Genomic DNA, 26,060 nt, shown 5'->3' on the forward strand with positions numbered 1-26,060 from the left:
TAGCAGAAGATGAGACAGCCGAGAGCTGTGGCAGCCAAGAGCTGTGAGAGAACATAGCCTTTGGCTCAAGGAGCTGTGAAAGAATATGGCCTTTGAGCAAGGAGCTATGCGTGTTGTACATGGCCTGTGAGTCATAGGGAAATATGCGTGTTGTACATGGCCTGTGAGTCATGGGGAAATGTATGTATTGTACTTGAACATCTGTACAACTGTTAACTCAAGTAAAAGAAAAGGGTGGAAATATAGTAGAGGAAATGTTCTGTATTTGAATATCTGCATATAGGCCTTATCCCAAAGGTCCCAGTTCTCCTTGATGGGCAGCAGCTGCAATGTCCTTAATTGTGCTGCAGCTGTGACCAATGAAGATAACTGGGATAAAAGGGGGTGGGTTTAGTGAGTCAGGGAGAGCCTTGGAGGAGCCCTGAACTGAGAGAGAAAAACATGCAGAAGAAGGAGTCTGTGAAGATCTGCAGCCATAAGAATATGCTGAGGAGGTATGGGACTTTAGAAATCTGATAGCAACAGCAGTATGGGACTCTAGGGAAATGAACAACACCCTCCTGCATCCAAAGCAGAACAAAAGCTGGTCTTAGCCTTCATTTTACTCTTAATATGTTTGTAATCCTTTACAAAAGTTGCCGAATTAAGTTCAAACTGACCTTTGGCCTCCCTAATTTTTTTCCTACATTGCCCTAGCAGCCCCCTTAAATAGTTCCTGAGAAACCTGACCCTCCTTCCAAAGATGACACATCCTCCTTTTATTCCTAAGTTCTTCAAAACCTCATTGCCCTTCCAGGCTGGACGTTTTCCTCGTCAACTCCTCTTTGGGCACACAGGGACAGTCTGTTCCTGTGCCCTCAAGATCTCTGTTTTGAAGCATGCCCACTCTTCCTGAACTCCTTTGTTTCTAAGGGCTGCTTCCCAAGCGACTCTGAATTAGTCTCCTAAACAGGCCAAAGTCTGCCCTCCTGAAGTCCAGTGGAAAAGTCTTGTTGACATTCCTCCCGATATCACCAAATATAGAGAACACTGTGATTTCATCATCACGTGCCCCAGGAGGCTTCCAAGCAGCACATCTCCCACCAGCCCATCCCTATTCATAAACAACAAATCTAGCAAAGTCCCTCTCCGGGAAAGCTCACTAACCAGTTGTGACTCTTGAGCCCTGGCAGCATGACTAGGCAAGTAAGATGTTTTCCTTTTTCCGACTGCTCTTGTCTCTCTGACAACGCGATTGTGGGGAGTGAAACCCTAAACCCTTCCCTCTCTTCCTCGCGCATTGCTATTGACAGCTTCCCTGCGCGCTGTTTGGTCAAAGCGGCCTGAATCCCTCCCACACCCACTTCGGCTCCAACCTACGCCGGCACCGGCCGTGCCCGGTGGGTTTGGCCAGCAGCAGGCGGTGGCACCCGGAGCTCAGAGGGGGCTCCAGCGCAGGTGGGACCCGCGGCTCCCACCCGCTGGGGACTGCGCTTGTCTCCGCAGCTGCTGCCGCACCTCTGGGCAGCGGGGACAGCGCAGCCACAGCTGCCACCGCCCTCCTGAGCCCCCAGGGCCGGCACCAGCAGTGACCTCTCACCGTGTCCCTTTCAGGCTGCCAGCAGCGCGGCTCTGAAGCTGCTCCCGAGGCCGAGCTCCCAAAGGATCTGGCAGCAGCACTCCTGATGTCAGGAGAGCAAGGTGCTGTTTGTTCCAGGCAGAGAGATGCCGGCTGTGAGCAGGAGGAGAATGAACTCTGCTCCGTTCCTGGAGCTGCAAACGAACCCCTGCAGGACCGATCAGCAACAGGGAACAGACACAGAAGATTCCTGGGTGAGTGCATGGCCACCCCTGTGGCTCTAGGGTGGGGACAGTGTCCCCTCCCAAGGACAGGGCTGGCAGGTGTGTGGCTGTTTCCCGATGTCCGGAAGAGGCCTGGTGCTCTGCTGGGCCCCATCAGTGGCTGGAAGCAAGAGCCCCAGCTGCCCCCAAGGCTGTGCAGTTCTCCTGCTGCAGCCTGTGGCCACTGCTGTGTCCCTGCCTGTGGCCACAGCTGTGTCCCTGCCTGTGGCCAGGCTCTTGGCTCTCTGGCTGCCAGCTGAGTGAGGCCCACACTGGCTCAGGGCTCCCTGCTCTGCTCCCTGGCCATGGGCTGAGCAGATTGCAGGCCCGGCTCTGCTTCTGGCAGCCAGCAGCTCTTTCCTGCTCCAGGTGAATGGATCAGGGGCCATCCCATGGGCACGGCGGTGCTGATTCTGCTGCTCCTGGTGCTGGTGCTGGCTTTGGGGGTGGCCTTGGCTGTGCTGGCAGGTAAGGGAGGGGCAGCAGCCTGGGCCCAGCCCCTCGGGGCAGAGCGGGCTCCCTGCTCCTTGCACAGGGCAATCCTCAGACCTTCTCCTCCTCCCCCTGCAGCACCACAGGTTCCAGTCACAGCTGCCACCTCACAGTGTGTTCTGTGCTGTCCCCGTGGCTGGGTTGGCTACAATGGGGTCTGCTACTACTTCTCACGGGATTACGGCACCTGGGAGCAGGGTCAGGAACGGTGCTCCGAGCTCGGGGCCTCCCTGGCCATTGCCAAGGATGAGGAGGCCATGGTGAGTGAGGGGCTGCGGGCGGTGTGGGGTGGCTGAGGGCAGCCTGGGGCTGCTCCTGGGCCGGGCTTGGTGCTCGTAGGGCCGGGGCTGCAGCCCTGGGCCGGGGCCTTGCAGGGAAGGAGCCCCGGCGTGCGGGGGTAGCCCCGGGCCCGTGTCCCCCCGAGGGGCCGGGGCAGCTCCCACTCCTCCCCTCTCTCCTGGGCAGGATTTGCTCTCCCGCATCTGCGGGAAGGTCGATTACTGGCTCGGGCAGCCCAGACGGGGCGAGCGCCTGCACTGGGGGGACGGCAGCAGCTACAGCTCCCGGTGAGTGCCGGAGAGCCGGGCAGGGCCTGGGGGCACAGGGGCACAAGGGCTGCCCCTGGCAGCCAGCGCTGCCTCTGCTCCTCCCCGCAGGGTTCCTGTCCTCGGCGATTCCCAGTGCGTGTACCTGGCTGAGAAGAGATTCAGGAGTGACAACTGCTCCAATGAGCGGCCGTATCTCTGCAGCAAGGCCCCAGCTCCCCTGTAACAGGGGCTGCAGAAAAGACCTTCTCCACACTGGGCAGTGCCAGCTCCACCTCTGAGCCCAGCACAGCGCTGTCCTTCCTCAGCTGCACCCTGTGCCTTGCCCTTCCTCTCAGGGTCACCTCAGTGCCTCTTCATGCCCAGTGCCAACGCTGGGCTGGGGCTGCAAAGGAAAAGTCTCTGCAATCCATCCTGCCACTGATGCTGCCTGCAGGGAGTGCATTGCCCTCATGACACAACAAGCTCCAATGGGAAGTCCAGATGTCTCTGGGATCTTGGAAATTCTCACAAAGTGGCTTGAAGGTGATACTTGTGGACTGTCCTTGGCAGAGTTAGAACAGCTGACACATCCTGAGGAGGAATTGCACTTTCGGCATCAGGCACCTGACTGTGAAGAAGAGTAAGTCAGCTGCAGGTGCTCTCTCTCTCTCTCTCTCTCTCAGCTTTGGAGGAGGACGGTCAGAGCTGCTGCTTGGGGAAGGGAATTCCCTGTCAATGCCATAACCCAGCCCAGAGCAGCTTCTCCTGCTGTGGGGTTGTGGGGTGAGCCTGTGCCTGTGAGAGCAGCCCCTGCAGGGGCACCTCGCTGTCACCCCTCGATCCGGAGGGCCCTGTCCCCCCTGCTCGGGTGCCCGGGACCCTGAGCTCGCCTCTCCCTGCCCTGCTCAGACCCGGCTGCCGCTGCCCCTCGGGTGCTGCTCCGAGCTTTCGCTGCTCCGGAGCTGGGAGGGATGGATTTGGAAAGAATTTCTAAACTTTGTTACAAAGCTCACACAGACTTGTACATCTGTATGCAAATATTGAGATCAGGTGTGTTGACTTAGGAAAGCTATGGAATAGAGCTGATATTGTTGAGAGAGAGATTGGGATAGAAATATGTTTTAGTAAGTTTTAAAATATGGCTTTATAAAGAGTAGATATTTTAGAGAATTAGAACTATGAAAGATGCATTCTAATAGGACTACGTGAGGTACAAATAGAGGTGATTGGTGTTAGAAGTAACACTATTGTGTGGTAAAAGCTAATAGCTGGACAAACATTTGTGAGGTGTAGGAATTAGGAAACAAATTAGCTTTTAATAGAATAACGTTGAGTTTTATACGTTTTATGCTTAATTCTTTATTGAGACTGATAGTTAAGCAAAATCTTTTAAAACACTTCTCAGTTACCCCATCTTTATAGAAACTAAAAAAACAACAAAACAGTAGTTTCCTTATAAAAGACCCAATAACACAACTATCAAGCAGTTAAAAATCCTCAAAATAATTTCTGTTTAGTGCTACTACAAAGAAACAAGACCCTAAAGAATTAATTCTTCTACAAAAAGAAAAAAAAAAACCAAACCCAAACAGTCAAGACTTCTACCTGCATCATGAGCTCAACTCGAACAGAAGCCAATCTTGTCTCCTATTACACAACATAAAGCAAGCTTTAAAAAACATAATCCAGCACAAAATATCCAAGCAACCCAAAGGCATTTATAAAAGCCTTAAAGATCTAATTCTTATAATATTTCAAAACAAAACCTAAAAATTTGCGTTCAAAAGTTCAATCTTAATTCCAAAAGCAGTTTCCAGCTATAAATAACACTTCTGTGTTCACCCTCCCTCTGAGACCCAGTTAAACTCAAACTGTACAATACTTTTACCATAAACCAAAACCATACAACTACACATGCATTCCCTCCATACAAATGAGGTAATAATTAAGTTATTTAAACAAATTGCGAATCTTTCCAGTTGCCCATTGCCGTGTGCCAAGCCCGCCGCGTCCCCAGCCGTGTCTCCGAGCCCTCCCTCCCTCCAGCCGCGCCCAGGGGCCCCGCAAGCCCGAGCGGAGCCGCGGTGCCCCCGGCGCTGCCCCGCAGCCCCGCCGCTCTCCCGGCTGCAGCCCCCGCTGCCATCCCCAGCCCGCCCGGGATCCTCCAGCCCTGCCCGGCCGGGAGCGAGGGCAGCTCTGCCGAGCAAAAGGAGCGAGGCTGCTCTGCCAGCGCTGCAAAACCCGAGCTCTGACTGCCGCCAAAGAGAGGAACGAGAGAAAAACCCGGGATTTGACAACTCCTCCACAGGGAAATGAAGCGGGGCACGGACCCTGGTTCAGAGGAAGAGTTTAACCCGTTCCATCCCAGCCCCGTGAACACACAACGGGAACTGACTAACTGGGCTGACATTAGACCTAAACTCATGCAAGATAAAGATTTTAATTCATCATATAGAAAAATCCTTGCTGTGCCAGTTCGATATAAGGAAAATAATGCTAATCCTTGGTGGGAGCCTATAGCACATTAGGATATTCAGAAATTGGGAAAAGCCTTTTAAAGACAACAGCTTAAACTCCCAGTATTCAATAACGTGATGAGAAGTAGATATGATTCTTATCACCTCACACCTTCAGACTGCTGTAACATTTCATCTGTAATTTTAAAAAACTCACAATATATTCTGTGGGACTTGGAACAGTGAAAGCATCCTCACAGATCGATGGAGAGCTCTGCTAGAAGCCCAAAGCCCAGCTAACAATCAGTCAATTAGCTAGAGATCCTCCAAACCATAAAGCTGAAGACCAAGCCGAACCCCTTCTAGAGCAGGAATAAGAGATATTAAAAATGCAGCCAGAAGGACTCTTTTAACTGTACAACTGCAAGAACCCATGAAAACGCCGATTCTCTGATTCAACAAGCCACAACCAAACCTCATCTTGCCTTTTTAGATCGCTTGGCACAAGCAGTTCAGAAGCAGTGTCCTAAGGAAACAGCACATCCTCACTGAATTAAAGCCTTGCCTTTTCTAATGCAAACAATAAATGGCAAAGGGCTCTGTTACCAGAGCAGCCACCAACAGTGCCACCAATGCTCTCAGCTTGTGGTAACTCTGCACTCCACAGCACATCGTGACCATACAAGCTCCCGCACTGGGGGAACAACTTACAAAGTCCCAAGATTCACGGGGAAATAAATTCCAAAGAGTTGTTGAGGCTCAAACCAAAACTATTGAAGAAACCCTCACTGCTTTCCAGGTAGAGCCCATTAAAGAGCCATTTTTAACTGTAAAAAAATAGTCATTTTTAAAAAGACTGTTCTGAAGAAGAGAAAAATACAAAATCACCTGATACTTACCCTCAGCACAAAAAAGAGGCATTATACCGATCGCTGTCGCTCCAAATTTCACAGAACAGAGAAGCCTCTGTCGGGAACTTCAACAAGAGCTCACAGCGCCACCGTGACACAAAACAAAGAACGGCGGCTCCATCGCAAACGAACAGAGCAGATGCGATTTGTAAAATCACCTGAAATCTCCCGAGCAACCCCGAATTATTACCCCCCAGGGCACAATCCCTAACAGCTTCACAATTACCATAGCTCTAAACAAACTTTTGTCATCAGTTTCTGCCCGCAGGGGTCATTAGTACTTCACAACAGAGACAGGACATTTTCATGCTAAGCAGAGACAAAACCATCATTCTTAGATTTTCCGTTTTCCCAACTATTAGTTCAGTACATTGTAACCAAGAGCTGACAGCTTCAGCTCTTGCTTGCAGCACTCCAGCAGCAATTCAGCCCAAACCACTAAGAGCCATTACTGCTGCATTGCCAGTGACTGTAGCTAAGCAAGACATCCACGGAGAGCCTGTGCTTTTAACGAAGCAAACCGTGTACCAAGGCATGGCACCGAGAGCTTTAGCCCACAGCTGGTGGCCTCTGGGTGGGAGGTGTCCCCAGTGCAGAGCCAGAGCCCCCTTGCAGTGTGAGCAGGGCAGTGGAGCAGGGAATGTCCCAGCCGTGCTGGCCACGGGCACGGAGGGCGCTGCGATTCCTCCTGTGCTGCAGCCCAGCCATTGAAATCTGAGAATCGGGGATAAAGTGGAGCCCAGGAAGGAGAGAACAGTGTCAAGAAGATGCATTTTTAGGATTTGGCAGCCTACTGATTCCCTTGCTCTGATTTGTTTGATAATAAATTCAATTAAATTTGATTTCCCCGGTCTGGGCCTGTTCTGCCCATGATGGGTGAGAGATCTCTGGCTGCCTTTCTTGAGAGCCCCGAGCCTTTCCTGCTGTGTTCTGTTGCCTGCACAGGGGCAGGAGCAGAGGCACAGAGCGCTTTTGCTGGCCCGGGCACCTGGCCTGGCCCAGCCCAGCTCAAGAATCTCTGCGAGAATTCCCTGTTGAGAGCCCAAGGAGCGGCTTCCCCGGGGCTGCGCTTCTTCTCCGGCCTCAGTGGCCTGGGGACTTTAGTCCTAGCACGGCTTTTGTGGGCACCGGAGCCTCGGTGCCCCCGCGGTGCGCCCCACGCTTTGCCGCCCCGCTCGCTCGCTGCTTTCCCTGCTGGTGGCGCTCGGGATCGCTGCCGTCAGCAACTGAGCCGAAACCCCGCCGGCACCGAGCCCACCTCTGACGGGGAGCGGTGGCACCAGCGGCAGCGCCCGCGGAGACACACGGGTGAGTGTGCCGGGACCGGAGCGGCGGGCGGGTCATTGCGTTTGTCCCGTTCCGCAGCGGCGGCGGCACCCGGAGCCCGGCGAGGCGGCGGCGGAGCTCGGAGGCGGCTCCAGTCCAGGTGGGAGCCGCGGTCGGTGCTGCCCCAGCTCGGGGCTCGCTGCGGGCGGAGGGGCCGCGCTGAGGGCCGGGGGGGACATGGGGGAATTCGGCACAAGGAACTCGCCCGTTTTGGTGGCACCGGGCACCTCCTGGCCAGGCTCACTCCAAGAATCCCTGCTGTCATTCACTGTTGAGAGCCCCAGGAGCGGCTTCCCCGGGGCTGCGGTTCTCGACCAGCTTCAACAGAGTGGGGCCCTTTTCCCTAGCAAGGTTTTTGCAGGACAGGAGTGACCTGACTGCTCTGTGGCGTGGCTTCTGCTTCTGAATATGCCCCTGCCTCTGGCTCCCAATGGAGGCACCGGGAGTCGCTTTGGAACAAGAAAGCAAAAGGGCTCCCGTGATTTCCATGAAGCGCGCTGCCTTTCGAAGCCCGCTCGCTGCTCCCCTGTTCCCCACTCTTCACCCCACCTCGCTGCTTTCCTGACGCAGATCGGTCAAATGGGCCAAAAGCCGCTCCCGCATGGGCTCTGTGCTGAGGCACCAGCCCGAGTGCCCTGGGAGCGTGAGCGCAGAGCGGCACCAGCCCGAGTGCCCGCGGAGCCCGGCCGGGATGGGAGGGGCGGCGGGCGGAGCGTTCGGGTCATTCCCCAGCGGGGGCGGCACCCGGAGCCCGGCGAGGCGGCGGCGGAGCTCGGAGGCGGCTCCAGGCCAGGCGCCACCCGCGGTCGGTGCTGCTCCAGCTCCCGGAGGCTGCGCTTGTCTCCGCAGCTGCTGCCGCACCTCTGGGCAGCGGGGACAGCGCAGCCACAGCTGCCACCGCCCTCCTGAGCCCCCAGCGCCGGCACCAGCAGTGACCTCTCCCCGTGTCCCTTTCAGGGTGCCAGCAGCGCGGCTGCGAAGCTGTTCCCGAGGCCGAGCTCCCAAAGGATCTGCCAGCAGCACTCCTGATGTGTCCGAAGCAAAGTACTGATTGTTCCAGGCAGAGAGATGCCGGCTGTGAGCAGGAGGAGAGTGAACTCTGCTCCATCCGAGCAGTTGCGAATGAGCCCCAGCATCCCCAGCAGGGACCAGCAGCCGCGGTTCCACACCTGCCTGGGGCCCAAGAAGCCACCTGGCATAAGCAGGGGGATGCCACTTGTGAGTGTGCAGTGAGTGCAGATGTGGAGAATGGATTCTGCACCAGTGATGGGAGTGTGAGAGAGCCCCTGGCTCCCCAGGGCATATCAGGAAGCAAGAATGAACACAAAAGGAACCGCAGAAGATTCCTGGGTGAGTGCAGGGCCACCCCTGTGGTCTCTAGGGTGGGGACAGTGTCCCCTCCCAAGGGCAGGGCTGGCAGGTGTGTGGCTGTTTCCCGATGTCTGGCAGAGGCCTGGTGCTCTGCTGGGCCCCATCAGTGGCTGGAAGCAAGAGCCCCAGCTGCCCCCAAGGCTGTGCAGTTCTCCTGCTGCAGCCTGTGCCCACTGCTGTGTCCCTGCCTGTGGCCAGGCTCTTGGCTCTCTGGCTGCCAGCTGAGTGAGGCCCACACTGGCTCAGGGCTCCCTGCTCTGCTCCCTGGCCATGGGCTGAGCAGATTGCAGGCCCGGCTCTGCTTCTGGCAGCCAGCAGCTCTTTCCTGCTCCAGGGGAATGGATCAGGGGCCATCCCGTGGGCACGGCGGTGCTGATTCTGCTGCTCCTGGTGCTGGTGCTGGCTTTGGGGGTGGCCTTGGCTGTGCTGGCAGGTAAGGGAGGGGCAGCAGCCTGGGCCCAGCCCCTCGGGGCAGAGCGGGCTCCCTGCTCCTTGCACAGGGCAATCCTCAGACCTTCTCCTCTTCCCCCTGCAGCACCACAGGTTCCAGTCACAGCTGCGACTCCGCTGTCACTTCTGGGCTGTCCCCATGGCTGGGTTGGGTACAATGGGGTCTGCTACTACTTCTCACAGGATCACGGCACCTGGGAGCAGGGTCAGGAACGGTGCTCCGAGCTCGGGGCCTCCCTGGCCATTGCCAAGGATGAGGAGGCCATGGTGAGTGAGGGGCTGCGGGCGGTGTGGGGTGGCTGAGGGCAGCCTGGGGGTGCTCCTGGGCCGGGCTCGGTGCTCGTAGGGCCGGGGCCGCAGCCTTGGGCCGGGGCCTTGCAGGGAAGGAGCCCCGGGCCCGTGTCCCCCTGAGGGGCCGGGGCAGCTCCCACTCCTCCCCTCTCTCCTGGGCAGATTTTGCTCTCCCGTGTCTGTGGGAACGTCGATTACTGGCTCGGGCTGCGCAGACGGGGCGAGCGCCTGCACTGGGGGGACGGCAGCAGCTACAGCTCCCGGTGAGTGCCGGGGAGCCGGGCAGGGCCTGGGGGCACAGGGGCACAAGGGCTGCCCCTGGCAGCCAGCGCTGCCTCTGCTCCTCCCTGCAGGGTTCCCGTCCTCGGCGATTCCCAGTGCGTGTACCTGGCTGACAGGAGATTGAGGAGTGACAACTGCTCCAATGAGCGGCCGTATCTCTGCAGCAAGGCCCCAGCTCCCCTGTAACAGGGGCTGCAGAAAGGACCTTCTCCACACTGGGCAGTGCCAGCTTCACCTCTGAGCCCAGCACAGCGCTGTCCTTCCTCAGCTGCACCCTGTGCCTTGCCCTTCCTCTCAGGGTCACCTCAGTGCCTCTTCATGCCCAGTGCCAACGCTGGGCTGGGGCTGCAAAGGAAAAGTCTCTGCAATCCATCCTGCCACCGGTGCTGCCTGCAGTGACTGCATTGCCCTCATGACACAACAAGCCCCAATGGGAAATCCCAATTGCCTTGGGCTCTTGGAAATCATCTCCAAGTGGCCAGAATGGGACACTTTTGGACTGTCTTTGGAAGAGGAAGAACAGCTGACACATGCTGAGGTGGAATCCCATTTTCGGCATCAGGCACCTGGCTGTGAAGAAGGGTTTGCTGTCTGTCTGTCTGTGTGTGAAGGATCTGACTGTCCTCCTGTGGGAGGAGTCCCAGGCTGGAGCAGGATCAGGGTTTTTCTCCCTGAGGGAGAAGCAGTGACATGACCCATCCCTCTGTGTCACTGTGTGGGGAGGAGGGAGGGAGGGAACTGGGGACAAAGTGAAGCCCAGGAAGCAGAGAACAGTGTCAGGAACACTTTTTAGGGTTTGGTTTTATTATATTATAGGTTGTATTGTATTGTATTGTATTCTATTGTATATTATTCTCTTGCTCTGATTTGTATGATAATAAATTCAATTAAATGTAATTTCCCCAGTCCGGGCCTGTTCTACCCATGATGGGTGAGAGATCTCTGGCTGCCTTTCTTGAGAGCCCCGAGCCTTTCCTGCTGTGTTCTGTTGTCTGCACAGGGGCAGCAGGAGAGGCCAGAGCGCTTTTGCTGGCCCGGGCACCTGGCCTTGCCCAGCCCAGCCCAAGAATCTCTGCGAGAATTCCCTGTTGAGAGCCCCAGGAGCGGCTTCCCCAGGGCTGCGCTTCTTCCCCAGCTCACACAGAGTGGGGCCCTTTTTCTTCGCACGCTTTTTTCGGGACAGCAACGTCGCTGCCCCCGCGACGCGCTCCTCGCTTTGCCGCCCCGCTCGCTGCTCCCCTGCTGCTCGGCATCGCTGCCGCACGCGGATGAAGCAAAACCCTCCCAGAGAGAGAGAGAGAGCCCCGAGCTGCGGCGGCAGCAGCCCGAGTGCCCTGGCCAGCGTGAGCGCAGAGCGGCACCAGCCCGAGTGCCCTGGGAGCGTGAGCGCAGAGCGGCACCAGCCCGAGTGCCCTGGGAGCGTGAGCGCAGAGCGGCACCAGCCCGAGTGCCCTGGCAGCGTGAGCGCAGAGCGGCACCAGGCGCCGAGTGCGGGCACAAAGCGCCGCATCCTGCCTGCTCCGGGGCCGAGGCTGCTCGGCGCTGCCCTCGGTACCGGGACCCGCTCCGTGTCCACAGGCAGGGAGCCGCAGCGGCCGTGCCGACGCTCGGTGTGCCCGGGCTCCAAGGCGCCGGGGCAGGGAATGCGGGGCACAATGGTGAGCAGCCGGGGCTGCTGCTTCTTGCCCCTCGGCAGGGCCGGGCTCCGAGCCGCAGCTGCCCCGGGCCAGCAGCAGCCGGCAGCTCGCAGGCCGGGTGAGGGGGCGCCATGAGGCGGCCGGGCCGGGGGGGAAGAGGAGAGGCACAGAGCGCTTTTGGTGGCACCTCTGGGCACCTGGCCAGGCTCACTCCAAGAATCCCTGCCGTGAATCAATTTGGTCCAAGAAAACACAATAATTCGGGTGATTTGCATGACGTACCCTGCCTGGCTCTGCCGCTCCCCGCCCCGCTCGCGGTTCCCGTCCGGGCTCTCGTCACCGCCCCTCGGTGCTTCCCTGACGCTGATTTGTCGAATCGGCCAAAAGCCGCTCAAACACCGCCCTCGGCGGCCGATAGCACCAGGTCGAGTGCCCGGAGAGTGCAGGTGGCGGCACCCGGAGCCCGGCGGGGCGGCGGAGGAGCTCGGAGGCGGCTCCAGTCCAGGTGGGAGCCGCGGTCGGTGCTGCCCCAGCTCGGGGCTCGCTGCGGGCGGAGGGGCCGCGCTGAGGGCCGGGGGGGACATGGGGGAATTCGGCACAAGGAACTCGCCCGTTTTGGTGGCACCGGGCACCTCCTGGCCAGGCTCACTCCAAGAATCCCTGCTGTCATTCACTGTTGAGAGCCCCAGGAGCGGCTTCCCCGGGGCTGCGGTTCTCGACCAGCTTCAACAGAGTGGGGCCCTTTTCCCTAGCAAGGTTTTTGCAGGACAGGAGTGACCTGACTGCTCTGCTGGCGTGGCTTCTGCTTCTGAATATGCCCCTGCCTCTGGCTCCCAATGGAGGCACCGGGAGTCGCTTTGGTACAAGAAAGCAAAAGGGCTCCCGTGATTTCCATGAAGCGCGCTGCCTTTCGAAGCCCGCTCGCTGCTCCCCTGTCCCCCACTCTTCACCCCGCCTCGCTGCTTTCCCGCACGCAGATCGGTCAAATGGGCCAAAAGCCGCTCCCGCATGGGCTCTGTGCTGAGGCACCAGCCCGAGTGCCCTGGGAGCGTGAGCGCAGAGCGGCACCAGCCCGAGTGCCCGCGGAGCCCGGCCGGGATGGGAGGGGCGGCGGGCGGAGCGTTCGGGTCATTCCCCAGCGGGGGCGGCACCCGGAGCCCGGCGAGGCGGCGGCGGAGCTCGGAGGCGGCTCCAGGCCAGGCGCCACCCGCGGTCGGTGCTGCCCCAGCTCCCGGAGGCTGCGCTTGTCTCCGCAGCTGCTGCCGCACCTCTGGGCAGCGGGGACAGCGCAGCCACGGCTGGCACCGCCCTCCTGAGCCCCCAGGGCCGGCACCAGCAGTGACCTCTCCCCGTGTCCCTTTCAGGGTGCCAGCAGCGCGGCTGCGAAGCTGTTCCCGAGGCCGAGCTCCCAAAGGATCTGCCAGCAGCACTCCTGATGTCTCCGAAGCAAAGTACTGATTGTTCCAGGCAGAGAGATGCTGCCTGTGGGCTGGACGAGAGTGAACTCTGCTCCATTCGTGCAGTTGCGAATGAGCCCCAGCATCCCCAGCAGGGACCAGCAGACGCGGTTCCACACCTGCCTGGGGCCCAAGAAGCCACCTGGCATAAGCAGGGGGTTGTCACTTGTGAGCGTGCAGTGAGTGCAGATGTGGAGAATGGATTCTGCACCAGTGATGGGAGTGTGAGAGAGCCCCTGGCTCCCCAGGGCATATCAGGAAGCAAGAATGAACACAAAAGGAACCGCAGAAGATTCCTGGGTGAGTGCAGGGCCACCCCTGTGGCCTCTAGGGTGGGGACAGTGTCCCCTCCCAAGGGCAGGGCTGGCAGGTGTGTGGCTGTTTCCCGATGTCTGGCAGAGGCCTGGTGCTCTGCTGGGCCCCATCAGTGGCTGGAAGCAAGAGCCCCAGCTGCCCCCAAGGCTGTGCAGTTCTCCTGCTGCAGCCTGTGCCCACTGCTGTGTCCCTGCCTGTGGCCACTGCTGTGTCCCTGCCTGTGGCCAGGCTCTTGGCTCTCTGGCTGCCAGCTGAGTGAGGCCCACACTGGCTCAGGGCTCCCTGCTCTGCTCCCTGGCCATGGGCTGAGCAGATTGCAGGCCCGGCTCTGCTTCTGGCAGCCAGCAGCTCTTTCCTGCTCCAGGTGAATGGATCAGGGGCCATCCCGTGGGCACGGCGGTGCTGATTCTGCTGCTCCTGGTGCTGGTGCTGGCTTTGGGGGTGGCCTTGGCTGTGCTGGCAGGTAAGGGAGGGGCAGCAGCCTGGGCCCAGCCCCTCGGGGCAGAGCGGGCTCCCTGCTCCCTGCACAGGGCAATCCTCAGACCTTCTCCTCTTCCCCCTGCAGCACCACAGGTTCCAGTCACACCTGCGACTCCGCTGTCACTTCTGGGCTGTCCCCGTGGCTGGGTTGGCTACAATGGGGTCTGCTACTACTTCTCACAGGATTACGGCACCTGGGAGCAGGGTCAGGAACGGTGCTCTGAGCTCGGGGCCTCCCTGGCCATTGCCAAGGATGAGGAAATGGTGAGTGAGGGGCTGCGGGCGGTGTGGGGTGGCTGAGGGCAGCCTGGGGGTGCTCCTGGGCTGGGCTCGGTGCTCGTAGGGCTGGGGCTGCAGCCCTGGGCCGGGGCCTTGCAGGGAAGGAGCCCCGGGCCCGTGTCCCCCCGAGGGGCCGGGGCAGCTCCCACTCCTCCCCTCTCTCCTGGGCAGATTTTGCTCTCCCGTGTCTGTGGGAAGGTCGAATACTGGCTCGGGCTGCGCAGACGGGGCGAGCGCCTGCACTGGGGGGACGGCAGCAGCTACAGCTCCCGGTGAGTGCCGGGGAGCCGGGCAGGGCCTGGGGGCACAGGGGCACAAGGGCTGCCCCTGGCAGCCAGCGCTGCCTCTGCTCCTCCCCGCAGGGTTCCTGTCCTCGGCAATTCCCAGTGTGTGTACCTGGCTGACAGGAGATTGAGGAGTGACAACTGCTCCAATGAGCGGCCGTATCTCTGCAGCAAGGCCCCAGCTCCCCTGTAACAGGGGCTGCAGAAAGGACCTTCTCCACACTGGGCAGTGCCAGCTTCACCTCTGAGCCCAGCACAGCGCTGTCCTTCCTCAGCTGCACCCTGTGCCTTGCACTTCCTCTCAGGGTCACCTCAGTGCCTCTTCATGCCCAGTGCCAACGCTGGGCTGGGGCTGCAAAGGAAAAGTCTCTGCAATCCATCCTGCCACCGCTGCTGCCTGCAGTGACTGCATTGCCCTCATGACACAACAAGCCCCAATGGGAAATCCAAATTGCCCTGGGCTCTTGGAAATCATCTCCAAGTGGCCAGAATGGGACACTTTTGGACTGTCTTTGGAAGAGGAAGAACAGCTGACACATGCTGAGGTGGAATCCCATTTTCGGCATCAGGCACCTGGCTGTGAAGAAGGGTCTGCTGTCTGTCTGTCTGTCTGTGTGTGAAGGATCTGACTGTCCTCCTGTGGGAGGAGTCCCAGGCTGGAGCAGGATCAGGGTTTTTCTCCCTGAGGGAGAAGCAGTGACATGACCCATCCCTCTGTGCCACTGTGTGGGGAGGAGGGAGGGAGGGAACTGGGGACAAAGTGAAGCCCAGGAAGCAGAGAACAGTGTCAGGAACACTTTCTAGGGTTTGGTTTTATTATATTATAGGTTGTATTGTATTGTATTGTATTATATTGTATTCTATTGTATTATATTGTCTATTATTCTCTTGCTCTGATTTGTATGATAATAAATTCAATTAAATGTAATTTCCCCAGTCCGGGCCTGTTCTACCCATGATGGGTGAGAGATCTCTGGCTGCCTTTCTTGAGAGCCCCGAGCCTTTCCTGCTGTGTTCTGTTGTCTGCACAGGGGCAGCAGGAGAGGCCAGAGCGCTTTTGCTGGCCCCGGGCACCTGGCCTTGCCCAGCCCAACCACAAGAATCTCTGCGAGAATTCCCTGTTGAGAGCCCCAGGAGCGGCTTCCCCGGGCTGCGCTTCTTCCCCAGCTCACACAGAGTGGGGCCCTTTTTCTTCGCACGCTTTGTTCGGGACAGCAACGTCGCTGCCCCCGCGACGCGCTCCTCGCTTTGCCGCCCCGCTCGCTGCTCCCCTGCTGCTCGGCATCGCTGCCGCACGCGGATGAGGCAAAACCCTCCCAGAGCGAGAGAGAGAGCCCCGAGCTGCGGCGGCAGCAGCCCGAGTGCCCTGGGAGCGTGAGCGCAGAGCGGCACCAGCCCGAGTGCCCTGGGAGCGTGAGCGCTGAGCGGCACCAGCCCGAGTGCCCTGGGAGCGTGAGCGCAGAGCGGCACCAGCCCGAGTGCCCGCGGAGCCCGGCCGGGATGGGAGGGGCGGCGGGCGGAGCGTTCGGGTCATTCCCCAGCGGGGGCGGCACCCGGAGCCCGGCGAGGCGGCGGCGGAGCTCGGAGGCGGCTCCAGGCCAGGCGCGACCCGCGGTCGGTGCTGCTCCAGCTCCCGGAGGCTGCGCTTGTCTCCGCAGCTGCTGCCGCAACCTCTGGGCAGCGGGGACAGCGCAGCCACAGCTGCCACCGCCCTCCTGAGCCCCCAGCGCCGGCACCAGCAGTGACCTCTCCCCGTGTCCCTTTCAGGGTGCCAGCAGCGCGGCTCTGAAGCTGTTCCCGAGGCCGAGCTCCCAAAGGATCTGCCAGCAGCACTCCTGATGTCTCCGAAGCAAAGTACTGATTGTTCCAGGCAGAGAGATGCCGCCTGTGAGCAGGAGGAGAGTGAACTCTGCTCCATTCGTGCAGTTGCGAATGAGCCCCAGCATCGCCAGCAGGGACCAGCAGCCGCGGTTCCACACCTGCCTGGGGCCCAAGAAGCCACCTGGCATAAGCAGGGGGATGCCACTTTTGAGCGTGCAGTGAGTGCAGATGTGGAGAATGGATTCTGCACCAGTGATGGGAGTGTGAGAGAGCCCCTGGCTCCCCAGGGCATATCAGGAACCAAGAATGAACACAAAAGGAACCGCAGAAGATTCCTGGGTGAGTGCAGGGCCACCCCTGTGGCTTCCAGGGTGGGGACAGTGTCCCCTCCCAAGGGCAGGGCTGGCAGGTGTGTGGCTGTTTCCCGATGTCTGGCAGAGGCCTGGTGCTCTGCTGGGCCCCATCAGTGGCTGGAAGCAAGAGCCCCAGCTGCCCCCAAGGCTGTGCAGTTCTCCTGCTGCAGCCTGTGCCCACAGCTGTGTCCCTGCCTGTGGCCAGGCTCTTGGCTCTCTGGCTGCCAGCTGAGTGAGGCCCACACTGGCTCAGGGCTCCCTGCTCTGCTCCCTGGCCATGGGCTGAGCAGATTGCAGGCCCGGCTCTGCTTCTGGCAGCCAGCAGCTCTTTCCTGCTCCAGGTGAATGGATCAGGGGCCATCCCGTGGGCACGGCGGTGCTGATTCTGCTGCTCCTGGTGCTGGTGCTGGCTTTGGGGGTGGCCTTGGCTGTGCTGGCAGGTAAGGGAGGGGCAGCAGGCTGGGCCCAGCCCCTCGGGGCAGAGCGGGCTCCCTGCTCCCTGCACAGGGCAATCCTCAGACCTTCTCCTCTTCCCCCTGCAGTGCCACAGGTTCCAGTCACAGCTGCGACTCCTCTGTCACTTCTGGGCTGTCCCCGTGGCTGGGTTGGCTACAATGGGGTCTGCTACTACTTCTCACGGGATTACGGCACCTGGGAGCAGGGTCAGGAACGGTGCTCCGAGCTCGGGGCCTCCCTGGCCATTGCCAAGGATGAGGAGGCCATGGTGAGTGAGGGGCTGCGGGCGGTGTGGGGTGGCTGAGGGCAGCCTGGGGGTGCTCCTGGGCCGGGCTCGGTGCTCGTAGGGCCGGGGCTGCAGCCCTGGGCCGGGGCCTTGCAGGGAAGGAGCCCCGGCGTGCGGGGGGAGCCCCGGGCCCGTGTCCCCCTGAGGGGCCGGGGCAGCTCCCACTCCTCCCCTCTCTCCTGGGCAGGATTTGCTCTCCCGTGTCTGTGGGAACGTCGATTACTGGCTCGGGCTGCGCAGACGGGGCGAGCGCCTGCACTGGGGGGACGGCAGCAGCTACAGCTCCCGGTGAGTGCCGGGGAGCCGGGCAGGGCCTGGGGGCACAGGGGCACAAGGGCTGCCCCTGGTATCTTGGTTTGCCAAGACAGATGTCTGTTAAGAAAGGCAGGAGCCTTTGCTTAAATGGAAAATGCAATTCCCCCTCCCTCTGAATTATTATAATTTTGAAATTAAAAGGCTCTCCAGCAAAGATATGAGAGTAGGAATAAGACTTCTTGACTAGGAGGACTAAAAATAAAAATGTAATCATAGGAACAAAAAAACCCCTACTGGCCAGGTCAAAATATTACCTGGCACCCTGTGTGTCAGGGTGTTGGCACCAGTCCCATTCAATGGTGGTTGCAGCCCTCCTGCACTTACAGGTGTGCTTGTGTTCGATCAGTGATCCTGTAGAAGGCTGGAGTTTTCCTCAGAAGGTCCAGTCATGTTGTAGATGGGCCTGGACTGATTCCTAGGGGAATCCAGTGAAGACAGCTGCTCCTCTGGGAATGCAGTGGGCAAAGGCTGCTGTGGTGTTCCAAACCTCCGATTCTGTCCAGGTAGGAATGCTTGGCTCCTCCTCCTGGGCAGAGCATCTCCCCATGGGGTGATGGAATTTTATCAGCCATGCAGAGACATTCACTTGCCCATTAACAGAATATATGTCCTGGAGGGAGGATTGATTGTGGAGGAGATAAAGAAAACTGCCCAGTTAACAGAAGATAACTGCTCCTCCTCTAACAGATGGGAATAAAATACCCCTATTTCCAACCTAAGGCACCAGGCAGCCAGCACTGGCTCTGCTCCTCTCTGCAGGGTTCCTGTCTTTGACAATTCCTCCTGTGTGTACCTGGCTGATGAGAGATTGAGGAGTGACAACTGCTCCAATGAGCGGCCGTATCTCTGCAGCAAGGCCCAAGCTCCCCTGTAACAGGGGCTGCAGAAAGGACCTTCTCCACACTGGGCAGTGCCAGCTTCACCTCTGAGCCCAGCACAGCGCTGTCCTTCCTCAGCTGCACCCTGTGCCTTGCCCTTCCTCTCAGGGTCACCTCAGTGCCTCTTCATGCCCAGTGCCAACGCTGGGCTGGGGCTGCAAAGGAAAAGTCTCTGCAATCCATCCTGCCACTGGTGCTGCCTGCAGGGAGTGCATTGCCCTCATTATCTGTGGGAAACATGGCTCACAATTTACACTTTTTATGAAAGTTAATTAAGGGTTAAAGTCCTGCCCTGGGATGCTTGTCTGCTTGCATAGGGTTAACTTAAACTATGTTTTCTATATAGTGTTACATATTAGAGCTACATGCATATTTATACAAGTTTTTAAGAATTCAAACCTAACTTTCAATTTACGTACTGGTTTGGTTTTTTTTAACTTTTGACTTGGCTTCAGGCCATGTTGTACCTTAAACTAATATATTTAATTTTTTTCTTGTGGTTCCATTGTTTTGTATTTTCACTCCCTGATAACCAGGGTCCATAAAATCTTTTTATTTCCTGGTTTGTGTTTCTGTTATCTTGTCTTTCTGATTAGAAACTCCTTGAATGTTGGAAATCACCTAATTATTTGACACCATTTTCTGAGTTAGTTACATGAGAAAATCATTCCAACATTTCACAGTCTCTATTATGCTATGGTCTAAGATAGTGTCTATTACACCACTATTTATAAAAGCTATAGGGTGCATAGATAAACTGACAGGTTATACTGTATCAAAACCAGTAATTACAAATTGTATTATATCAGGATTTTTGTGATCAATAATAACTTGCAAAACAAAAGTTAGTTTTGTACATAAATGCAGAAGCCAATACCTAGATTTGTTATTTATAACATTATACGACAAGCTCAAATGGGAAATCCAAATTGCCCTGGGCTCCTGGAAATCATCACAAACTGGCCTGAAGTTGACACTTCTGGACTGTCCTTGGAAGATGTGAGACAGGACCCTCACTTTTAAAATCTTAAAGGTTTTTTTAACCTTAAAAAAAATACAACAGACCGAATAAGGAAAAACTACAGCTCGGGGTGGGGGGGGGGGGGTCTCTGAGTGTCAGCCATTTGTTCATTTACAAAATGGATGCTCTGCCTTTTATACCCTCAGCCCCTCCCAAAGTTTTGTCAGTCAGCTCCTTCTCTGCCCTCCCCAGGTGGAGATCACTTCCTTACACCTTGATTGGAGCTCAGGTGTTGTCCTGTGGCCCCTCCTGGTAATGAGCCGGCCCTCCCCAAATGCCCCGAGGCTGCTGGGGCTGCTGCAAGGGGGAGGGAGAGGGGACTGTGGGGGGAGATATTACAGTGACAGCACTCTACAGCTACAGAACTTCTCCTAATGTACACATAATATCTGTCTCTCAGTTGTGAGAGCCAACCATCACAATGTTTATGTATAAAACCCCTACTTTTCCTATGAGTCATTTGGCTTGAAGAATGCGCTGCCATTTTCAATTCTGATTATCTCTCAAAAAAAATTTAATGAGTCATTGTAGCATCTGTTGATGATGGTGAGGACAGTGGCAACAGAAGGAAAAAAAAATCTCAGGTTTTCCTTAGACAGACTTATGTGGAATGGACAAAATGGGATCACTGAGCTCTGGTGTGGCTTTTTGAGCCCATCTACTGTGCCCATGGGGTTGCTACTCATAGCAGGTGTATCTTAGTGCTGAGTGCAGAGGCCAACTCAGTCTTGCCTTCTGGTCCCTGTTGTATTACAAGACAGCTGAGCAATGGCAGAGCTCTGGGGTGCCTTTCTTGCCCCCACCTTACCATGGATATGGGATTGCTGCCCACAGCAGGGCTATGGAATCTTCTCCGTGGTGAACACAGGGGCCAACCTGGTCTTGCCCTCTATTTCTTGTTTCACTCTACTTGTTGGTCCTTGAGGAAACTGCCCATAAGGAAACCTGTTATGGTTTCCTCAACAGATGCTTGTAATTCTCATCTATTAAAACAGGACAATTACATTAATAAACAATACAGTTCAGACTCCCTGCCCAAAGTGTTGGTTAATCTTCAGGCTGGCTGGAAGCTTGACTCCACTTTTCGGATGTCTTCAATCTTTGGCTCTCTCTCACCTGGTCTGCATGTTACAGTCTGTTCTTTGGGTTCTCTCACCAGCCTTTAATTCTCTTGCCTTGAGTCCCTCTCGCTCTGGGGTTGGCACAGCCCATTCAGCTCTTAGGTAGAAGGATCCTTCCAAGCCAAAAGGATTTCTGAGGCAGTCCTAACCTGCAGCACCTGGGTGCCTTCAGGCCATCCATCCAAAAGGAAAAGTGACTTCTGGACCCTGAGAGAGCCCAGTGATCTCTTGGCAGGAGAAATCAGGAGTGGAGAAGGTGATTCCAGCTCTGCTGGTTGCTGTTCCTCCCCATTAGACAGGAGAGGATCAAGCACATTCCATCAGCCTTTGCTTCCTCAGGGCATGAAACCCTGAGGAGACAAGGCCACCTCAGGGCCATCAGATCCCACCAGGGAGAAGGAAATGCTAAAAACATCACCATGGTCTCAACCAACAAAATGAGGAACTTTTCTTGTGGGTTCCCAACACCATTTCCAACAAAGCCCAGCTGGTTTTGAAAATCACATTCACATTCAGGGGGCAAAACCAATAATGAATCACAGGCACCTGAGGTAAAATTAGGGACACAGAAAAGAAATTTCTCTTTGTTTTTAACAGAGGCAGATTTTCATCTCTTAAGCCCAAATCTTCTCTGACACACAAAGAGACATAAAATACAGAAACTCTTTAGTTCCAACTTGAAACATTTGCTTTTTGGCAATTCTATTTGTACATGAAGCGTGGCTGTATGAACACTACTGAAGCACACAAATACTGAGACTACTACTGCAAACTGCAGAAATTACTGAAATTCTCTTCTACTGGCAGCAAGAGTAAACATGTCTAAAGGTTTCTTTGTATGGAGAGTAGCTACAAGGAATGGTTTCAACATTAAAATCACCTGGAAAAAAATGATTTCAGGTAAAGTGTTAAAAAATGAACACTGTGTTATAGATATATACTATAGTATTGGCTTTTTGCAATTATTAAAATGGATTCTGTATGTGTGGTGTTAAAGTGACTTTGCTATAAAGATATAGTTTATATTTCTGTTGCTAACTAAAACTTAGAAATAGCTGATATAGATATGCATGTGTTAAAATGCCTGCTTGGTTGGGATAATATCCAAGGAATATATGATGCCAGCTATCAGCACTCATCTTCTGAAGACAGTGTGGACCCAGACCCAAGAACTGAAGGTGATGATAAAATGGACTAAAACCACAACCAAGAAATGTGCATGTTCTAAAAAGCAGGACCCGAGCAGGTGTTATGCAAAGCAGTTCTTGGGGCATGTAAACTAGTTTGGGGAAAAGTTTACATATGCACCAGGCTGGTGCAATAGAAATGCTGTATAAAGCCTATTTCCAAACTAGCAGGTGTTGGGGAAAAGTTTACATATGCACCAGGCAGATACAGTAGAAATGCTGTACAAAGGCTGGTTCCAAACCGGCAGGTGTGCTCTTGGCTGAGGGCCAAGACACATCCAGCTGTAACCTCTGCTTTGTTGTCTTTGTCTGCTATTAAACTGCTTTATTAAACTTCTACATTTTACCAGGAGAGGGAACAGTGGTTTTTGCAGGTTATTTCAGGTATTTTCTGAGCCATATTTTCAAGATGATTCACAGAAGCCAAACTGTGTGAGGGCAAGAGAGCATTACAGGGAGTCATAGTTTGACATGGGAAGAATTCAGAGAAGTGATAAAAATTGTTTCTGCTTAACTCAGAGTCTGTTGAACCACTAAGAACTGAACAGGCCTTTGTGAAAGACCCTGATAAAGACCAAAGGAACCGCGATCTTCCCCTTCCCCGTCGGGCCGGCAGTGAGGCGGCGCAGCCGGGCGGGCGCTGACACGGCCCGGGCTGGGCCCCTTCCCCCCAGCCCCGCAGCCGGGCAGGGACAGGGAGAGGGCGAGGGCGAGGGCGGTGCTGCTGCGGGCAGGACGGAGCCGGCCTTGCTCTCATCTCGCTGCTCGCTGCAGCCCCAGCCCGGCCCAGCCGAGCCCCGGGAGCAGCCCCAGGCCAGCATCGGGACTGTAGCCCAGAGAAGCGGCCCGCAGCCAGCGGGCAGGGGAAGGAGAAGCCGCCCCTGTCCCAGCCAGCGCAGCCCCGAGCGCTGCTGCTGCTGCTGCTGCTGAGCTCTGGGCGGGCGGAGCGGATCGGAGCCGCTCCCCAGCCGCAGCTCCGCGTCTCTAACGGGGTCAGGGCAAACACCTGCAGGCTCCAGGCATCACACAAACCCTGTCCGTGCTTCTGTCCTCCCTCGAGTGAGAGAAAAGAGCAAGGTACAAACGGGTAAAAGAACAACGTGGAAACATCACGGTCAGTGAGGAGGAAGTTAAGTCCCAGATGGGAGGGATGAGGAGATGCCTTGATTTTAAAGCTGAAATCCCCTTATAAGCTATGGAGAAAAGACACTTTTTCCCTATAATGCATAAAACTATGGGGAGATGAAGGGTTCAAATTGATACCCAACAAAGGCCTCCACACTAAAGTAAGCAGATGTTAAAGGAGCTGTGATCCCATGAGAAGTTTGCACAGAGAAAGAGAGACCAGTAATCCCATACTCCCAGGAGAAAATCTCTGTTCCCAGGGATGAAAATTATTTTAGAAATAAATAATAAGAATTTTTCCTTTCATTAGCTCATATTTAAAACAATACCCCATAAGTCAAAATGACCAATAAACAAGCTGTAGGAAGGATGTAGAAAATGAGAGAAGCTTCATGATAAATTCCCCTTGGCAGCTGCGATTTGTGACCAAATTAGGAACCAGGAGAAAACTCTTTCCTTTTGTGGAGAAGTCCCCATAACATTAACAAGAGGGACTTCCCTCCCTAAATGAACTGAAGAAAAATTTTTTAGAGGTAGTAAACTAACTGGAAATTTCTGGTTTTGTTTCTTTACTTTGTCAGTGGAAAAGAAAAAGTTGTGGGAAGAGGAGAAGTTTTAGAAGTTTTCTAAAGGGTTTGCTTTAATTCTTGCTATTTTTTTTTTCTTTTAATTACTATTAATAAAATTTTCTTCATACCCTTTTAAAGTTTTAAGCCTGCTGTCACTTTCTCCTAATCTTACCTCGCACCAGAAATGAGTGCAGTAGTGATTGACCAGCACCTAAACCACAACACAGGTCACTGTAAGACTCGGTTTTTTCAGGGAGAGGAGGGAGGAGCAGAGCTTAGCAAAGCTTTGCCAACTTTGTGTCCTCTCACAGAGAATAAAACAAAAGTGACTACACTGTTATGAATGAGGTCCCTATATGTCTAATTTAATAAACCACAAAATTAGAATTTAGCACCAATTTTAATCGAGCAGCAACTTTATATAAAATTACACAATTAGAAACAATCAAGCAGATGCAAAAAAAAAAAGAAATTGGCAGTGGTTTGGATAAAGCATAAGCAAAACCAATTGATCGGGGTACGGGGAGGGTTTTTCTCACCCTGCCTCATGAACAAAAGGCAAAAGGATCCAAACACAACTTATACACTGTATGCTAATACATATTCATCAATATTTTCCTGTAAATCCCCTCCCATTTTTGATTCCTGCAATCTCTGTCACTGCACTGCACAGTCCATGCTCCGCCTGTTGCTAAGGGGTCTTTTGGCCTTTTGGGGGTCTCTTCAGAGGAAGGCTCACTGTCTTCCTCGCTGCCCTCTGAATAACCTGGCAGGTTGGGCATGTGCATTACCCTTTGTGTTATGTAAGTAAGCATTATGTTCCAACTAAGCCTTATTATTTCATAGATAGGACTACTATTGCAGATTGCATATTTGGAATTGTCTCAGCTTTGCTCATCCCAAGGCCAATTCTGTTTTAGGATATTGCTTATCTCAATACTCCATCCTGTATCCTATTTTCCCATGAACACCTGAAAACATCTGTTCCATGACACTATTTACATATCCTTTTCTTCTATTACTTTTCAACAAATATTTTCTAAAATATCAGTACAGTTGCAATTAGTGCAGTTAGCACGAATCACATTCATTTATCACAATTTTCCCCATTTTCTCTTTTGATCATATTGGTTCATGCTTTTTATTAAAAGACTGAATCTCAGTATCTTCTACATCCCCAAAATCCAGGTTTTCACATTCCCTCATTTCTCTTTTTCATCAAATTCGATATGTGCTATCTTCACTTACACAACGCAGGTGATAAAAAATGGTCTAGGCAACAATTCCAATGATGAGTCCAGCTAGTATAAACCACCAGACTTCCCCAAAGTGGATCCAACTTTTAACAGGTACAATTTGCTTCTGATCAATACTTTCCATTGTTATTTATTTTTAGACAGCATTTTGATGTGCTATATTTTTCACAAACTCCTCCTTTTTCAGCCATTAGGTAGTCCAAGGCCAATCTGCTCTGCTAGACTGTTACTAGCAGGTGCATCCTTTGTTGGGCAGCTGTTCTGTTCCAACTGACCTCAATCACCTTTTGCAGTCTTATCAACTGATTCACATATTGTTTGGAGTTCTATATTCCCCAGATCTGTTTTGAGCCCAAATAGCCAGATCATAAAAGTTTATGATCCTTTCTGTGTGCCATTCATTTTCACTCCATTTATAGCTGTCCCTAATCAAAAGGTTCTGGTTTGTCTTGATATTGCCCATGGCTTTATCAAGGGGGGTTTCTCTAGTGGATTTCCCTTGGACCACGGCAGGGTGCAGGAGGAGGGTGGGATAACTCCTAACCTACAGGTCCCTTTCCATCTCTGGGGTAACTGACTCCACAAATCCAATACAGCCCATCAGGGGCCTTCCATGTTCACTTATCTTGTCTGGTTGATTCCAACAGGGATCTATATTTTCTATGGAATGGTAAGGGCTAGCTCCAGAACTATTGTACCAGCACAGATTAATTTGACTGTCCCACTTGCAATCCTTTCTCTTTGTTGTTCTCCAATACCCATTGGTTTTGTTTGGCCACCAGGTCACAGTTCTATTACCTGAATTTACAATTAAGGTAGATTTACAGGGGGTATGTCCCACCTCTTTGGTTCTTGGTATAGTTCTTTCCTTCTCAAGTTATACAAACTGCTCCACTTACCTGGTGACTTAAAGTCCACCTTCCAGGCTGTTTTATTTTCTCAGAAATTTGGGTGTAATTCCCTTTTTAAAAGTGTTCTGGAGCTAGACCTTCGCCCCTCCATGGCCATCTTTCAGCCATCTGAGTTCCCCCACAAATCCAAGATCTTGATAAACCCAACTTGGTTGTGAGTTTTTGCATTAAGTCTACAAAAAGATTTCTACCTGAGGTTGGCAAATCCCAGCTGCTATTTTGCTGCCTTCGTTGGTTATACAACAACCTTGGATTTTCCCCTTTATTCTTACCTTGCTGGTTTTGTTCTGAATTTCCCCACTCTTCTCTTTTTGGGAAACAAAGGAATTCTCCCTCTGTGGGGCAGTCTGGGCTAGAAGGTGTCCATTGGCCCAGTCCTAGA

The 26,060-nt window shown here is 54.6% G+C and overlaps 4 protein-coding genes across 5 annotated transcripts in view; all 4 read left to right on the forward strand.

The window, feature by feature from the left end:
- The first annotated feature begins 1,476 nt into the window (after positions 1-1,476).
- LOC143694796 (C-type lectin domain family 2 member B-like) lies at positions 1,477-4,446 on the forward strand. 2 transcript variants are annotated; one of them, XM_077183485.1, is made up of 5 exons: positions 1,477-1,812; positions 2,191-2,289; positions 2,392-2,573; positions 2,779-2,879; positions 2,970-4,446. In XM_077183485.1, exons 1-5 carry the CDS (start codon positions 1,665-1,667, stop codon positions 3,082-3,084), a joined length of 645 nt encoding a protein of 214 aa, XP_077039600.1. In that variant the 5' UTR covers positions 1,477-1,664; the 3' UTR covers positions 3,085-4,446. The 2 variants fall into 2 exon arrangements, with proteins under 2 accessions (XP_077039600.1, XP_077039601.1); XM_077183486.1 differs by lacking the exon at positions 2,191-2,289.
- Positions 4,447-8,118: 3,672 nt separating this feature from the next.
- Positions 8,119-10,824, forward strand: LOC143694794 (uncharacterized). The gene is made up of 5 exons (XM_077183480.1): positions 8,119-8,883; positions 9,239-9,337; positions 9,440-9,621; positions 9,808-9,908; positions 9,999-10,824. The coding sequence occupies exons 1-5, from the start codon at positions 8,562-8,564 to the stop codon at positions 10,111-10,113; spliced, it is 819 nt and encodes a 272-aa protein (XP_077039595.1). The 5' UTR covers positions 8,119-8,561; the 3' UTR covers positions 10,114-10,824.
- A 1,013-nt stretch (positions 10,825-11,837) lies between these two features.
- The window catches only part of LOC129122893 (uncharacterized), a 45,138-nt gene continuing 30,915 nt past the window's right edge, over positions 11,838-26,060 (forward strand). The window contains exons 1-4 of the mRNA XM_077182744.1: positions 11,838-12,069; positions 12,929-13,321; positions 13,701-13,799; positions 13,902-14,080. Coding sequence (XP_077038859.1) covers positions 11,838-12,069; positions 12,929-13,321; positions 13,701-13,799; positions 13,902-14,080 — 903 coding nt within the window. The remainder of the gene's footprint in view (positions 12,070-12,928; positions 13,322-13,700; positions 13,800-13,901; positions 14,081-26,060) is intronic.
- LOC143694793 (uncharacterized) lies at positions 16,144-22,172 on the forward strand. The gene is made up of 5 exons (XM_077183479.1): positions 16,144-16,539; positions 16,895-16,993; positions 17,096-17,277; positions 17,483-17,583; positions 18,370-22,172. Exons 1-5 carry the CDS (start codon positions 16,218-16,220, stop codon positions 18,482-18,484), a joined length of 819 nt encoding a protein of 272 aa, XP_077039594.1. The 5' UTR covers positions 16,144-16,217; the 3' UTR covers positions 18,485-22,172.

The sequence above is a fragment of the Agelaius phoeniceus genome, chromosome 9 (genome assembly GCF_051311805.1).
Source record: "Agelaius phoeniceus isolate bAgePho1 chromosome 9, bAgePho1.hap1, whole genome shotgun sequence".
NCBI lineage: Eukaryota > Metazoa > Chordata > Aves > Passeriformes > Icteridae > Agelaius > Agelaius phoeniceus.

Excerpts from the sequence above, each read along its gene's own strand:
- LOC143694796 (XM_077183485.1), top strand. The coding sequence starts at position 1,665 with ATGTCAGGAGAGCAAGGTGCTGTTTGTTCCAGGCAGAGAGATGCCGGC. Across the intron at positions 1,813-2,190 it reads CAGACACAGAAGATTCCTGG|GTGAATGGATCAGGGGCCAT; the intron begins GTGAGTGCATGG and ends TTCCTGCTCCAG. Across the intron at positions 2,290-2,391 it reads GGCCTTGGCTGTGCTGGCAG|CACCACAGGTTCCAGTCACA; the intron begins GTAAGGGAGGGG and ends CTCCCCCTGCAG.
- LOC143694794 (XM_077183480.1), top strand. The coding sequence starts at position 8,562 with ATGTGTCCGAAGCAAAGTACTGATTGTTCCAGGCAGAGAGATGCCGGC. Across the intron at positions 8,884-9,238 it reads GAACCGCAGAAGATTCCTGG|GGGAATGGATCAGGGGCCAT; the intron begins GTGAGTGCAGGG and ends TTCCTGCTCCAG. Across the intron at positions 9,622-9,807 it reads CCAAGGATGAGGAGGCCATG|ATTTTGCTCTCCCGTGTCTG; the intron begins GTGAGTGAGGGG and ends TCTCCTGGGCAG.
- LOC143694793 (XM_077183479.1), top strand. The coding sequence starts at position 16,218 with ATGTCTCCGAAGCAAAGTACTGATTGTTCCAGGCAGAGAGATGCCGCC. Across the intron at positions 16,994-17,095 it reads GGCCTTGGCTGTGCTGGCAG|TGCCACAGGTTCCAGTCACA; the intron begins GTAAGGGAGGGG and ends TTCCCCCTGCAG. Across the intron at positions 17,584-18,369 it reads GGCAGCAGCTACAGCTCCCG|GGTTCCTGTCTTTGACAATT; the intron begins GTGAGTGCCGGG and ends TCCTCTCTGCAG.